Source organism: Typopeltis vanoorti, chromosome 15 (assembly GCF_054136105.1).
Source record: "Typopeltis vanoorti isolate ZY-2024b chromosome 15, IOZ_Tvanoo_1.0, whole genome shotgun sequence".
NCBI classification, from domain to species: Eukaryota; Metazoa; Arthropoda; class Arachnida; order Uropygi; family Thelyphonidae; genus Typopeltis; species Typopeltis vanoorti.
The window spans coordinates 15875298-15892935 of NC_143563.1; the positions used below are offsets into that span (position 1 = coordinate 15875298).

Sequence of the window (17638 nt, forward strand, 5' to 3'; positions counted from 1 at the left end):
CTTACTGAGAACCACTACAGGGATGGGATAATGGCGCTGGAGCATTGCTGGGATAAATGTATTAGTCTTAAGGGAGATTATGTTGAAAAATAAAAATAATTTTGAAATTATAAATTCGTTTTTTCATTATTAGGCTGAGACCTTTTCAGACCACCCTCGTAATACTTATGGTTATTTTGCCTATTTCCATAAGTACCACTTGTAATAGGTCATTGGCTTTTTTACTCTAATTAAATTAAAAGTAACATAAAAGGAATTTTTGACATACCTTTATAGAATCCTCAAGATGAACTTTTTATGGAATAGCATCAGAAATATATTGATAAAAGTATATATATAATTGAATTTTGAAACCATTACAATGAACTATAACCATTTAGGGCTATTATTTGAATAAATACATTAGAACTTTTTTTTTCAAAAAAGAGCAGTAAAATAGAGATAAAAATATATAGAAAATAAAAATGCAGAAACTAAAGATGTAATTTTTTTCATGTAGTACTATCATATCCTGTACACCTCTTGAGGGTACATGGCAGGAATTTGATGATGATGGAGAAAATAAAGATATGTAGACTAAAAACTAAAATATTAAAGACGAACTACAAAATTTAAAAAACAAAAAGGAGAAGATAAAGATAAAAATTGGGGTATGAGTTATGAGCAGTTTTGGTAAGTGTTGTCTTCAGAGCTCATGCGCAAAGTGAAGTCTATGTCATGCGGCTTTAGCTTCAGATTGTTTCTATTCATGGGAATTTCGGCGTAATTTGCATTTTGTTGAGATTCTAACTGTGAGATTACATAGGGACAGTGGATGTTTATGAAGTTTTTGTTGCATTTAATGGCTATTGTTTCTGATATCCTTATCATTACTTCATTATTCTGTATGTCTAATATGGATTTATCAATTTGTGGGTGTTTCTGTTCAAAGGCATGTATTGCGATTTCTGTTTCCTAGTAAATGTTTTTTTGTTCTTAATTTGGTTTTTTCTCATCTTATTACTTAAATGCTCTGGAATTGGTATATTGCAATCTAGAAGTGTTACTGTAGTCTTGCCCATAATGATCTAATCATGGAACTTGTATAGGTGACATCATAGTTGTGCTTGCAAGGAAATTTGGGAGGTTTTAAGAAAGTTGCCAATTTGTGACTAGTAGTAAATGTTCCAACATAAAAATGTGCACAAACTCACATGGAGAGAAGACACAAGGAATAAGAAAAGTCTCATTGACTATGTTATTGTTTATGGAGTTTTTGTTGCATTTAATGGCTACTGTTTCTGATATCCTTAGTATTGAGAAGATGCAAGGAATAAGAAAAAGTCTCATTGACATGTTATTGTTAACAGTGATGTTTTCTCTCTGGTGCAAGACACAAGAGAGTACAGAGGATTTGAAATTGGAAGTGATCACCATTTAGTCTTGAACAGGATAAAATTGAATTTCATATTGAAAAGAAGAACATGTAAGAAAAAAGCGAATAAAAGTTGAGCAGCTCTTAGATATGAACTGTAGACTGAAATATACAAACATTATTAAAGAAAAAATGAAAGAGTTTGAGAACAGGAATCAAACCTCGGAGATTCAGTGGCAAGCTCTGAAGAAAACATTGATTGATTGATTCAATCAGAGAGGCATGTGTAGTGAGGTTGTCTGCATGGATACAAAAATCAGAACTCTGATTCAGGTGGACACAGGAAGTTAAACGGGCAGTGAAGGAAAAGAAGAAAGCATATCAAAAGTTTCTAGGAAATAAGTCAGCTTGTGCTCTTAGAGAATACAGAGACAAATGTAAAAAAGCTAAACACTGTGTAAAACTAGCTAAACAAAAGTCATGGGAAGACCAGGAATGCAATCAGGAATGCATATCCATACTTGAAGTAGAAAAAGTCTGAAATATGGAAAGGCAGCTGGAGTAGATGATATTCGACCAGAAATGCTCCAGTATGGAGGTATAAAAGTCTTACAGTGGCTGCACTGCATAGTTCAGAGGGTCTGGACAAAGGGACAAATTCGAGATGATTGGAGTAGAGCTCTCATAGTACCCATATATAAAAAGGGAAATAAAACTGAATGCGGGACTTACAGAGTTATTTCTCTACTGAGTGTTCCTGGCAAGATCTATGCAAGTATACTTGAGAAAAAGTATTAAATATGATATCAAAATTAGAGATGTTAAATTGTGAATGAATACAATTCACTAAAGAATGTTTCATTCATAATTTGACAAGTTAAAACCCTTGAAAAGGATATGCTTGTATTTTAGTATAAGTTGTATATAGCCTGACAAATATTGGATACTGTAATTAGTGTAAAACTTGTGAAGATTCCCATGTAAAATACCTACTAAATTGTATATTAGACAATGAATTTATTATACATATTTTCTGTTAGAATTGATATAAAAGAATTAATGTGTAAATTGCATATAACCAACCGAGATTATAAGGTCAAAGTATGCGGGCAAGACACTGGATTAGTAAGTTGCCTCAAGCGGTCATGCGTGCATACGGCACGTGGCGACCAAAATGTTCGGGAAAGACGCTACGAAAAAGCAAGACCCACAAGTGCAAAGGAATAACGCGTCAGGTGAAAATTTAGGGTTACAAGGAGTCCCAGAAAGGGTTCATATAAAAGGGCTGGAACCCCCCCCCCCCCACACACACAGAAGGATTTTTTTTTGTCTGGAGTCTCTGTTCACTCTCTCGGTGGCAGAAGTTGGAGGTGTCGGGTCGTGATTAGAGGGATCGCGGATTCCAAGCCCTACAATAACGAATAGTAGATTCTCGAAGCAACAGGCAACTCCTGGAAAAGATAGTGGCCAGGTAGCATGTCTTATGGATGCAGAATCGCCTCGTGCTAATAATATTCTAGGCATAGATGATCAGTATGCAGACTCCATGAGGACCAACCTAAGCTGACAAGAATTTTAGCCTTAACATAGAGGGAAGAAAATGTTTGGAAGGAAAGGAATCCAAGAATCGAAAGGACAAGCATTAGGAATCCTAGAGTTCGGTATAGTAAACCTTTAATCAAGTAACGTGAGAGATGAAGGTAATTGTAACTTAAGAATCTTATACCTTCATAAAGTTTTGAGAAAGAACTGTGATATTTTAATTGTAGTCGGTGAGCAATATGTGCTATGTATTATAATTGGACTTGTGTTGATTGCTAGCTATGTTTAAGAGCTGTAGAGATGTCTAATCCAGACAGCTTGATTAACACCTAAAAGTCATTATTGGTTTTATAATCTAAGAATGTGAGCTTTGAATCTTCGAACAATGTTTTTGTAGTATTAATTACTGTGTGATGTATATTGATTTTAATTTTACTTTGTAATCTAGTAGTACAGTGATAATTGAAAGTTCTTCATTCTGTATGATGATCATTATGTTAAATAAACCTTTTGCTCTTATTAATTTGGTTGCCTGTGTCTAAGAATCCGATGCACCACTCATAAATTATTCGGATCTAAGTGGGAGGTAATTGTTAATTAAGACCATGACTGTAAACATGGTTGATTATAGAAGGTACTGATAATTGTTAACTTAGTATAGAAATAGAATAGATTAACCACATGCATATCTGAAAGTTCACTTCTTGACTGAGAAGTTTTTCCAATCTAAGGGTTCTGGGTGGTGCAGCAGAACAAAATAAATTTTCCCAGAACCTTAAGAGAAGTTAACTTCAGAAGCTTTGTTACTAAGGAGTTGGCTTAACCTTGAGACAATCTCTTTGTAGACCAAACTCGTGCACGTGATAATCTGAGGGGCTGAAGTATATAATAGTAAGACAAAGACAGACACATTATTCAAGAGATGGTTAAGTAAAGGAGTTAAACCATTTTAAGTAAATATCAACTATTAACTACTACAACATCATAACATTATACTTCTAAATAAATCCGCTACAAGTCTGCAAGATTCCCTGACTAAACTGAATAACTGTTGTAATAGATATGGTATGAAAGTCAGCAATAACAAGACAAAGACAGGCAGAAGCATTGAAAATATCAACTGCATTGTGAATGGGGAACCTATAGAATAAGCAAAACATTTCACCTATTCAGGCACGATTTTTAGTGAAGATGGTAAATTAAATATAGAAATAGACAACAGGATCAACAAAGCTCGTATGGTAGGAAGTCAACTGAATAAATTTATATGGAATAAGAGAGAAATTATTCAAAAAAGTAAATTAGCTGTATACAAGACGGTGTTCAAACCAGTTTTAACTTATGGATCTGAGAGCTGGGTTGGAAGTAAAAACTTGACCAAAGACTAGAGACCACAGATTTGAGAGTACTGAGAAAGATCAGGGGCATGAACAGATGGCATCAATGGCAATATCATATTAAAAACGAGGATATTAGGAAAGAACTTGACACTGTTAGCATCCAGCAATGTGTTAGCAGAGCTAATCTCAGGTGGTATGGTCACTTAAACAGAATGGGAGAGGACAGATTAGCAAAACAAGTGTTCTCTGCCAGGTTGGCAAGAAAAAGACCTATATGCTTGAATATTCAGAATATTCAAGATGATATGCTTGAATATTCTGGATATATGGCAGTTTAATGATTTTTTTTTTTTTTTTTTGTGCTGGAAAGTTTTCTTTGATTATGGGACTGGTTAGACAAGTTTCACTGTTTAGATAAAATTATTTATTAGCTACGTGGGGTAATTTCAGTTTTTCACAAGTTCACTGCCAACTACGAGTATACTCATAGTTGATATATGAGTCTCACAAGCCAACTACGAATATACTCGTATGTCGATTACCAACCTCCTATGCCAAGCACAAGTTAACCCATAATATAAGCACATTAATTTGGACCCTTGGCTTGTGAATAAAACGGAGAGCACGTTTGGGGGATTGGTAGAAGGAAAATAATTTCAGCAAAAGTATAGTATATTATAAGAGGTATTGTTGCGTAAACTGTGTATTTATTAATGCAAATAACACAATTTTTTTTAAGTTTTTTTAACATATATATTTATATACGATATATCATCATCTGAGTCATCGCTAGAGTCGTCTGTAGAATTATAATCATCTTTGGAATCAGAACCAAATAATTCATTCCATTCATCATCACTCATATTAGCGTAAGCTTCTAATTCTTCATCAGTAAGTTTTCTTTTACTGGCCATGATGTAATTTTTTTTTTTTTTTCACATTTGATGTCCGTAGACGCGTATGGTCACTGCCGTACCTCACATGGTTTTGGCAATGATGTCTTCTGCTAGAATAAGTGGCAGGGTCGCAGATTCCCTTTCCACACAAAGTTTGTAGGACAATCACAAACATCCATGCCCAGGGCAGGATTCGAATCCGCAGCCTCTTGGCTGAAAAGTGGACATGCTAATCACTCGGCCAACTTGGAATGACATAATTGAAGGTTTTTATTTAGATAATTTTAAATAATTGTAAGATTAGACACAATAAACCTCAATGAACTGAATGCTGAACGTCACTGGCTCTGAATGATATTACACAGTCGTCAGCGCATGTAAGACATAGGTGGGGAGTGACACGAGATTACTCATAGTTGCCGTATGAAACAAAATTCTGTCTGATAAGCGAGCTATGAGATAACTCGTACTGACCTACCAAGCACTTTCACTTGTAGAAGTGAAAGTGCTTGGCGTGCGGTAACAAACTATGCCCAAGGAGCGTGACAGTGAATGTGTTAAATATGTGTTAATTTTCTAATCTCCATATTAAGATAATTATTTGTGGTCTAAAATTTGTATGCTGTTATAAATTGTGAAAGAATAACCAATGTTTTAATTTTAATGTATAGTATATTAGTAATTGCCAGGCTAAGGATCTCCTCCCTCCCGGCCTTTTTTTAATAGTTATATATATTTTTGTATTTTAATTTATTTTGTTACACAGTTTAGAAATCCCACTTTACAGATCAAACATAGAATTTTTTCAATCCACTTCAGATACTCAATAAGTGAGGTGGTGGTCTCACACTAGATGATGAAATTCATCTCACACCTACAGACAATCACAAACATCCATGAACATGGCAGGTTCAAACTCAAAGCTTATTGGTTGGAGAACAGAATTTGACCAAACAGGCAAGCATTCTGAATCGCAAGAGAATCCTGGCAAAACAATTCATAATAATCTGATCTGTACTCTCCTGGGTAATATATGCAATTACACCAATAACGATATACAGGGTGTTCGGGATAAATTTGACAGTTTCGTAAGGAAAAAGAAAATCTTCTTTGTATCTATTAAATTTAATGAATTGACAAAAAAACATTACAGGCAGAGTTAATTACAATACTATCAACAAGATTTACTCAAAATAACCACCATTAGCATCGATCACAGCTTCAATTCTGCTTCGGAACCTCGAACAAGCTGATGCTACAGTCTCCCTGGGAAGGGCCGCAAAAACTGTTTTAATTTTATCCATTAACTGGGCTTTTGTATTACTGGAAGTGCGATTGGTGTCTTTTTCAACTGCGCCCCATACAAAATAATCCATGGGGTTAAGGTCTGGGGAGTTTGGAGGCCAAACATTTGGACTGGTGAAGTCGTAGAAATTTTCAGACAACCATTTTTGACTTTTCCCAGAGGTGTGGCAAGGGGCCGAATCCTGCTGCCATACATACGGCCTACCATTGGCTACCCTTGTTATCCAGGGCTTGACTACAGTTAGCAACTCCACGAACAAAGCCCGAATTCCAATGCCAGGGTTCTTCAACACCTGTTCTGCAGATTTGCGAGGAATTCTGCTGCACGAACGCAATCAGATCGTCTGCTAGGGATCTTTCTTCTTGCTACATCCTCGTAGTCACCATTGCAAGTCTCTAGTTCATGCCTGATTGTTTTTACTGTATTCAGAGAGCATTGGGCAGCAGTCGTAATATCCTTATTTTGATGGCGGGCACGAATCATCATGATACAAGTTATTCTCTTCCATGATTCAGGTGGGTTCCAGCTATCCATCCTTTCTGACATCTTGTATATGAATGAAGAAGGGTCCAAACTTTTAAATGAAGAGAAGTGTGTGTTAATACATGTAACTTACGGAAAAATATAATTAATTATAAATATGTCAAATTTATCCCGAACACCCTGTATATCATAATATTAGCATATATGAAAACTTCTAATAAGTGATGAAACATGTAAAACATGATAATAGCTTTAAGTTCATACCACATACCTTGCAAGTCAGTCAGGACCACTTTGTGATCATAAGAGCCTGTAAGAAGATAATAAGCTTTAGGTGAGAAGCGAATAGTTCTGACATCAGCTGTATGAGGGCGAAAACACTGGATAACTCTTCCTCCTCTAATATCATATAACATACATGATGCATCTTCTTGGCCAGATACCAAGAGACGACCTGAAGGATCCACAGAAACTGCTGCTACTGGGCTTCCTAATAACGATAATGTAAATAAGTCTTTTAGGCAAAATGAATTGGTAGATGAATGTAGTATATATCTAATGAGATAAGACTAGTTAAAGAATAAATTAGCTACAAATTAAGAGATTTTATTGTGTAAAGCTCCCTCCACACAAACATGTGGAAAGCCTTGCAGATCTGCTTACCAATGATACTACTTACTGTACTGCTGGCATTATTTTTTTTCTCTTTCAGAATACATTAAAAGCAATCTTGGTCCAACCCACTTACCTGACTGATATTCTAAGGCAGTGAAAATATTTTTTTACTGCTCAAACTAGTAAAATTTGATACAGATTATTAGTGATGCTAGTGACAAGTATATATTTGGAAATACAGTACAAAATGCCCACTTAATATATTTTTTAAGCCCTGCCAAATTTTTTCACACTTTTATTGCATATTAGAAAGAAAGAATAAACCTTCAATTTTTCATCTCATCTTATCTTAGATATACCAAGTGAAAGTAGCAAAGTGAAAAGATGCAAGAAAATATTCTATGGTCACACGTCAAGAGTTTGCCTCTATGAATATATAAACCTATGTGTGCGTGTTTTGGAACATATAATTTTGTTTAAAAATGCAGAACAGTATGATTAAAAGCAAATGTTTAGTGATTCACTATAATTTTATGAATAGATGAATTGTTTTCCTAGTTAGGATGTGCCCACAAAAATGAAAAAGTGATGCTAGTGAATTTCTTTCAGATAAAAGCAAAATTGGTGCATCAAATATATGAGTATGAAATACTGTATCAGTGAACAATTATTATCTGAAAGAAGTGAATGTAAATTGAAAGACATAACGCATCACTTATGCATGCTAATTTAACATTTCTTCATTTAAATTTTTTGCTATAAAGTTATTTTAATTAACACAATTTACAACTGATAATGCTATTTTTGACCACTGAATATTATACACGTAAACATATAAACTGGGTTTAATTGGTCAGAGATATAGCCTACTAGTTTCACGAACTTTACTGTTAGTCTGGGCACACAAAAAGCAACAAAAACAGCATAATACAGAAACGAGCTAAAGTATCAGGTTAAAACATAACTGAATGCTAAATATTATCAAAATTCAAATGAAATGTTACATAGAAGTGTTGAAGGGTCTCGCATCTGTGGTCGGACAGTACATTGAGATGAAGATGGTTTTAAAATGACAATCCCTGAAATATTTTAGAAATGAATGAATCATATTTGTCAAGATTGCATTAATTGTAGATGCCAACTTCTTCAAAAATGTCTGAAAAAGCTGACGAATTGTTAAATAAATACAATGTTCACACTGTTTTAAATCACATGTCAAACTAGCAACCCTTAAGCATTCTTCTAAGGACAAATTCCATCCTTTGACACATTCTGAAATGTATAAAGTATTTTGTTCTTATAATTTAGTGCATCATGGACAGGCATGAACTACTGATGTTCACCTTGAAGAGCATCAGAAACATGTTACTATCGGTGTGACAAGGAGGATTGGCAGACGACATGTTGGACATCCTTTAATGCAGGATTAAATGAAAGGAAACTACAAGTCTGAGAGACTATTTTTGGAATTAGTATCAGCAATTAAGCACTTCTGAAAGCTCGATTTAAGAGCTGCATTAATTTGCCAAACATTTTGAAGATGGTAATTTTAACTGTAACTTAATCAGCTTCTACATATACCTAGTGATTTTCAGGAATTACAAGCATGCCAAATGGGACTCTGCAACTTCTACTCTTCCTTCTTCCCCATGGTATGACTATTGCTTCAGTACTCGCAATCCAAATGCCTTCTTAGATAAAAGTCAGCCGACAAAACTACCATCCAACTGCTCTCAGTTCTCTTCTCTCAAAAAATATGGCAAAGGTCATCAACAGCAAACTTCTACACCACCAATGGCTAATTAATGACCAATAACATGGTTGCCAGTCTCAATCCAAGTTGACCTTCTATCATTCATCACTCACTTCTGAAATCAAGCTATGGAAAGGGTTAGCAAACTCACATTTTGCATAATAGAATAACAGAAATAATTATAACTCGCCCCACCCAAAATTCCAGATCAGTAAAAATACCTTGGTTCTCCAACAGATTTTTCAAGACAGTCATGAAAATATTCAGCATATCACACAAATGGCTCGAGACCAAAACTTTAGTATTACAACTCCACATATATTGCAGTATATACACACATATATAGATGTAATGGCGAAGAAGTTTTTCAATTAAAAAACAGAGCCATATTGTATTATAGAGGCCAAGATAAAGAAAGAATCAGTTAAGTTGGATTCATGATTAACAAAAAATTGAAGAAAAACATAAGAAAATATGACAGTATATCTGATAAAATAGCAAGTATTATTGTTCAAATCTCAAAAAGATACACTCTTAAGATCATCCAAGTCTATGCACCAACAATAAGTCATACTGATGAAGAAATTGAAGACGTCTATCATGATGTATCCCAACTTTGCAATAAAGAAAAACATATGTTGAATTTTTTTCTTGACAATTATTCATAAGACTATTAAACTTTTTTTATAATCTTTGAATTTTGTTTTATAACTACCATTCAAGAACCTTTAAAGAAGCAGCTACAGTCGCCCGTGAATCAAGGTCTAATTTTACCAGAAATTTGGAAAACTTTTATCAGATCATTAAACATCAAAGAAATGAACTTTCATAACAATTACGTAATGAGCCATAACGAATAAATCACGTTAACAAGACACGCACATTGTCACGCACAATACCAATTTTTTGTATGAATTAGAACTATCAGTTATAACCTAATCTGTAACCTTCATTTTAGCTTACTAGTTTGTATTCCCTGAGGATGCCAATAGAAAAAGATTGGCAAAACATGTAGGAGGATAAAATAAAGCTACTTGACAAAGATTATAAAAAAAGTGTAATAGTCTAAAGAAAAACATAATTTCAGAATTGTAATGGAAGACTTTAATGCTAGAATTGGTATACAACGATCAGATGAAAGCTCAGTGGGAAATTTTGGATATGGCATGAGAGATGATAGAGGAGCAAGACTAATAGAATTTGCAGAAAAAGAAAATGTGTACATCATGAATTCTTTTTTCAAGAAAACAACACATAGGAAGTGGACATGGAAAAGTCCAAATGGGAAAACTAGTGAAATTGACTTTATCCTCAGCAATAAGAAAAACATCTTTCAGGACCGTTCTGTTATAAACACCTTCAACAATGGAAGAAGTGACCATTGTATGATTGTATGGTGGCAGTAAGATTGAAATAAACTGCCAAAAAAGAAAGAAGAAAAATGTTTCAAAGATCAAAGCAAAACATAGATGTACACAAACTCAATATTAAAAAAAGATATATTCCAACACGAACTAAACAACAGATTTAAAAATCTTATTATTGATGACGGTGCTGATCCATCAGAAAGTAATGACATTATTACCCAATACCTTTTACAATGCTCACTCGAAATAGTCGGTAACACAGAATAGAAACAAGACAAAATGTCTGAAGAAACAAAGAGAAATGAATCAAGCAAATAACCTACAGAATAAAACTGAATACACTGAATTGTGCAAAACAATCAGAAAACGTATCAGGGAAGAAATAAGAAAATTCAATTGAAAATTCATAAAATAAACAATTAAAAACAACTGTAGTCTCAAAAAAAGCCAAACAGCAATTGATGAACAGCAATAAACAGACTGTTGCAGTCAAACTACAAGATGAGACCATAACCAGAAATAGATATGCTACAGCAAAAAAGAATTGCAGAATTTTATTCAGTATTATATCAGGATGATGCACTAAATGATGAAGAAGAAGACAACTACAAAATAACTGAAGTGCTGCAGATTCTACCAGAAGAAGTTATGAGCATCCAAAGTTGCAAAATGGAAAAGTTGCAGATGAGGATGGAGTTCTAGCTGAACTTCTAAAAAAAGGTAGGGAAATGATCTACAAAATCCTAGCAAAATTATTTACCTTATGTCTGAAGAAAATTGATGTACCAAGAACATGGAAGAAGGCTATCCTAATTTTCTAATACATAAAAAAGGTGAAGTAAAAACTTGATAAACTACTGACCCATCAGTCTACTATCAGTGGTTTACAAAAGTCTTGGTTCATAAGCTTGGTACACCTCTAGACCTAGCACAACTAAAAGAACAGGCAGGCTTTCGAAGTGACTTTAGTACAATAGACCATATATCAAGTTGTACAACAGATTATTGAACGGTGTAACGAATATCAGTTACCATTATGTCTTCGTTTTATTGATTATGAGAAAGGCTTTGATTCAGTAAAAATATGTGCAATACTCAAAGCATTACGAAACCAACAAGCAGAGGAGCCATACATCAGGACCATCAAATCATACCATACGCCAATACAACAGCAGCAATTCATTTCAATGGAAGCATCTCTACTGTGGAAATACAGAGAGGTATAAGACAGGGTGACACAATATTTCCAAAATTATTCATAGCATGCCTAGAAGATAAATGGAAGATATTTAAGTAATTTACACTTTGCAGATGTCACAGTTACCTTTACTTCAATTGTCCATGAATTACAGACTCGTACCCACAAACTCTGAATTGCTAGCAAAAGAGATGGCCTAAAGATAAAACTAAAGAAGATCCAAGTTATGCTCAACCAGAAATAATAAAAATCAGTAATGATGAAATGAAACAAGTATAGCATAGAGATATCAATGGAACAAAATATCATAGATAAAATTAAAAGACGCATGATGTTTGGATGGAAAGCATTTGGAAAATTACAATTAATATTCAAAAACCAATTTAACCATGTATTTTTCTTATATTGGCATATGGCTGTGAAACATGAACACTAAATGTAAAGGAAATTGAAAAATTAAGAACAACACAATTTAGTATGCTTGGTATCACAAGACATCTTCTTACAAGTTTACAGGAAAGTAGATAAATGGTGGTGGCCAGTTTGGAAGACTATCGTCACCTATGAAAAGACATAACGAGAAAAAAGAATATAGTGACTCTTCCATTCTAAAAGGAATGTGTGTTTTGCATTATGGGATACTAGGGCAACTGATGCAAAGTCATCAGTCTCTATACACAAGTAGCCTAGATGTTTGCAAAGTATGCAAACTTTGCTTGCTTATATACTTGAATAAAGGATTGAACAAGAATATGATTTCTTTGCAAGTTTAATTTGAAGAAATAACAAAATGTCCATGAGGAAGTGATTAGTGGTCTGTGATAGAGAAGTCATCTCTTAAACTAACTGCCCTCTTTTGCACAGCATTAAGCATTCTTAAAGGTTTTTGTACATAACCCCAAATATGCATTCTGTGATTTATACAGTGTTAGTTTCTTCTGGGTTATGCTAGACTGTGAAAGTCAACCCAAGAAGGAAAAAGTTAATCTTGACCGGAGATCAGAATATTTTTAAAAGCAAGGGAAAGTGAAGAAAGATTTTTCTGAGAAATAGGACAGGACTGTCTTTGGCAGCCCTGAAATTCACTAAGTTATCTATATTCCAATGGAGAACATTGAAAAGATCGGTGTCCATCATCAGCAAAACCACAGAGGATTTTAAGATTAATGAGAAGAGAAAGTGTTGTGAAAGCAGAGATCCGAAGTACACCCTGGTACCGACAGAGAAATCTGATGATAGAAATCATCTATCATCTAGATTTCTCTAGAAATGAAACTGGCAACCCAATAGCAAAGGGCAGGATGGAGACTGGACAATGGCAGAATGGTAAGAAAGTCATTATGCCAGGTCTGATTAAAGGCCTTGAATATTTGTTGAGAGAGATGGAGTTTCTCCAAACTTTTTTTCATGGCTTTTGTCAAAGGATAGATAAGGTTGGCTATGAGATCTACAGTGGAATAAAAGTGGCAAAATCCATATAATTATTTTCAAGAGGGCTGAGGTGAGGACAATGGGATGATTTATCCAGCCTGTCTCTTTTTAGAGATAGGCTGGATAAATAAAGGCTTACTTCCAATGCTGTTTGGTAGGTACCATATAAGTAGAGCAGCTTGAATAGATTATATCATCTACAAGACAATAGACGATATAATCTCTCTCTCTCTCTCTCTCTCTTTTCTCTCTCAATACAGAATGAGTGTCTATTTTGGGGCACAAGTTTTAGCACAACTGAAGAGATACCATTTGGACAAGGAGACTTATTATTATCTAAATTGAGGATTTTTCTGGTGAAAGATCAGAGGATGCAGTGAGCTGTTCGTGATATGATGAAAGATAATTTTCTTTTGTTGTCTACACATAAGACAGAGAGATGACTGAAAGTGGCAAGAGGTTAACTTTATCTTTTGGTGATGTTACTAATGCACCATCAGGATGTGAAAGAGAGAGGGGTATAAGTTGCACCTATCAGTCTTAGTGATGAATTGATTGCTGTTAAGTAGGAAGCAAGTGTTCTGCATTTGGCCCTTTCAAAGTCAGATTTGGATTTGTATGCTGAGCGTAAGCTGAGAGAAAAAATGGTGCTTGATTAGAACATTTAAAAGATGTAAATTTTGAACTGCTTTGGCACACTTACTGGGGAAAGGCTTGATAGTGGCCAGGAACTTTGTGTGGGGGTGGGGAATGAGGCATTTAGCAAGTTATTACAGTCATAGATGTGCTCAGATTGAGAAAACAGAAACAGTAATCGGAACATGGTCATTCCAACTTGTATAGTGTCAAAGGAGATGATGCTTAGATTGGTTGATTCAGAGATAAGAAACCATGGACAAGGTTATGATCAAAGTTGCTAAGAAAAAGACAGCTAACATTTATAGTATATCTGGATAGAGGGAGGTTCAGAAAAAATCAGTATGTTGATAGAATGATCAAGATTATCCAGTATTCTGGTAGCAGGCAAACAATTTGTCTCAGATCATTACTGACAGCAAAATAATTTGGCTTGCCTTCCAGTTGGATCTGTAAAATTAGAGAAGAGAAGCCAGTTTGATTTGTGAACATTGAAATCTTTTAAGATGTACTCTCTGTATGTATTACAGTGTAGAAAACAACCTTCAGAGAATAGTAACCAAAGAAGTCAGTATGCAATGGGAATCAGTGAAGACAGCAAATGAAAGCAGGAAAGTGTGGCAAGGAAATTTATAGGCAGAGAGGATCATACAAAGGAAATTCAAAGCGTGGTACTCTTTAGAATGTTGGATCTGACAAATATGCATATTCTGTTCCTTCTTATAGAAGGATTTAGACAGAAAGTAGTTAGGATGAGGAAAAATTGTGGCTGTGGTGGATGTACGGTACTTGCATGTATGAAAATCTGATCAAAACAGATCAGTTTGATGCATGCCACATGCAAGTGGTGGTGGTATTTATTGTATTTGATATTTCTTTGTTGGTTTTTGAAGATTTTTGAAATACGGTGCCATTTATTATGATATCTTGTATGACAGGCAATGTTCCACAGAGCAGGGACATGCAGTGAGGTGCAAGACTTCTGGAAATGACTTTTAGAGATGAAAATGAATAGATTCCAGTCCATGCATGGCCTCAATGCATGGACTGATAGATAAATAATCTTGCTGACACTTACTTTACCAGACCATGCCTGCAGGCATGGTCTGGTAAAGTAAGTGTCAGCAAGATTATTTATCAGCTGGTTGGGAAATCTCTTTGAAGCATTATCATCAAGTTCGGACCATATACTGTTTACTGGCTGGCATGCAGAAACACTTTGCTATTGCACTCCTGAAGGAAGTGATCGCTGCCTAGTTAATTACAATATGTTGAATATACCTATGAAGGAGGTATCATCCACAATGCATGTGTGCAGAGTTGGGAGGAGAACCTGGACTACTCTGGAAATGAAACCTGACCACAACCACTTCAGCATTCAATAAGCAGGATGGTGGTGGTGTTTCACCTGATGAAGAAAGTAATCTACCACCTAGATGTCTAGCAGGTATTCTTCCAATTAGGAAAAAGTATGCTTATAAGGCAGAAAAATGTACCTTGGTAGAACTTCTAGCCATGGCCCACTTGGGACAAAGTGGGCCACGACTAGAAGTCCCCTAACATTACTAAATGTCATTGTTCAAATGACAGTCCTTGCCACTGAAGTCTAGTTAGTATCTTCTTAACATTTTTAGGTAATGGCCACAACTCCTAAATCATAGATAAATGTTACATGCTCCCCTCCTTCCCATCAATCCTATGTACAACCAACACACAAGATCATTTATTTTGATCACAAGAGTAAAATTATTCCTATCCCATATATTCAAGGTACATCAGAAAAGAACTAAAATTCTCCTTACATATAATTTCCATGCTACTTCTGAACTACACGTCCAGCTAGCAACCTTCATCCATTCTACTAAGGATCAACTTCATCCTCTTGCACATTTCTAGAGTGTATAAGGTTCATCAAACAACTTAGCTTGGATTGAACAGACTGGTAAATTTGTTAATATCTGGCTTGAAGAAAAACTACATCTGCTATACCCTATATGGCAAGTTAGTATCAGCAAACTATGCTCTGGATATTCCTTCACACAGAAATAAATGGAAGAATAGGTGTGAGACACTATTTTTGTAATTGACATCAGCTATAAAGCACTACCCTAAACTCAATAAATATGACTGCATTAATCTGCCAAAAGTTCTGAGAGACAATCCTAAGACCACATTTAGTTTGAATTTTCTAAATTAACTTATCTGATCCATAGAGAGTGCCTTGTTAGGATATTAATTTATTTTCAATTACAATCTGAATTGTTTCAACAACCATCTAAATGAATACTACTACAGCTGATGACTATAGTTGAAATTTGAGCTCTAATGATACTGATTAGAAAGTGAAATATTAAGTTTAAATAATAAATTATTTTCTTTAGGTGTTGTTTATATCATGAAGCCTACCTATATGCACTCGAAAATTTAGCATGCTATGTGCATCATAGCTCTAGTTGCTTTCATAATGAGCTAATCACATATTAAAAATAAAAATTATTACTTTTAATAATTAAAAAAATTTAAAACATCCACTAATACAGAAAATTAAATAAAAAATAAATTATACGAGACAAACAATTATATTATTTTTTAGTCCTTCAAGGATGTACATGAATTATCTTCATGACTAAGCTACTTGTATAAAGTTAACTTCACATCAAACATGTTCCCATAATGTACAGTATACCTCCTTTCTGATGTGTAAATTGCTATGCATCATTGGAAGAATCATAACATAGGCTGCTTTTGACATTTACTGAGGTCTCATGAGTGGGAGCTAGATCCAGGATGCTACTGAGGTTAAATCAGTGCAAAAGTCATGCATAGAAACTTCTTGTAAAAGAAGTATCATATTTTGAATATTGATATTATCACAATATTACACAATACAAGTGAAGTATATTAATTAGTATATTTGATTTTCTTTAGTATGAAATTTACACAGTTTTAAATTATTCATCCTTGTTAACATACCTGGTCCTGAGCCCGAGGCAGGTGGTGGAGTTACAATATGTACACAACCACGAGTTCGCAGATCCCAAAATCTGATTGTCCTATCTTGTGATCCACTAATGAACATTGCTCCTCCCCAAGTATACAGTGATAAAATATGGCCTATATGAATTGAAAGATTTCAATATGAAGTGAGAAAAATATTTTCAAATATGTTGTTCTTACACAACTGTTTGATGCCATATTTATATTGTTACTATTAATATGTGAGATTATCTACTATAATTCTTTCTATATTTCATAATTAAACATTCATAATACTAGGAATTAAATATATTTTTTCATGGAATGACTTAGAATTAATTATCCTGTCACATAATTAAAGAATGAAAAAAGTATAATGAATTAAACCTATATAAATGACATTAACCTGAATGTCCTGACAATGCTTGAAAGGGTGTTGCAGTCTCACAGTCAGTAACATAGATTTTACAATCTCCAGCTCCTCCCGTTATGAGAAGACTAGATCTATTACTCAAATCTTCTATGAAACACATATCTCTTACTGTTCCATCATGCATTGTAAGTTCTGCTTCATTTCCTGAAGAGAGAAAAGAGAAAAAAAGCACATGATTAATTCCATGATATACTACTCAGATAAAATACAAGTAATTATGTAATTTTTTTCAAGCTTTTTTACCCTACCAAAATCCACTACACATCTCAAATTTTAAAACCCAAACATGAAAAATCATATCCTCCCCC

The 17638-nt window shown here is 34.4% G+C and overlaps 1 protein-coding gene across 2 annotated transcripts in view; it reads right to left on the minus strand.

Annotated features, from left to right (window-relative positions):
* The window catches only part of LOC150098417 (WD repeat-containing protein 47-like), a 218361-nt gene that overhangs the window by 38133 nt on the left and 162590 nt on the right, over positions 1-17638 (minus strand). For both annotated transcript variants that reach the window (XM_090404658.1, XM_090404657.1), the window contains 3 exons: positions 17304-17474; positions 16895-17035; positions 7193-7411 (listed from right to left, as the gene is read on the minus strand). In XM_090404658.1, the coding sequence (XP_090260784.1) occupies positions 7193-7411; positions 16895-17035; positions 17304-17474 (531 nt within the window). The remainder of the gene's footprint in view (positions 1-7192; positions 7412-16894; positions 17036-17303; positions 17475-17638) is intronic.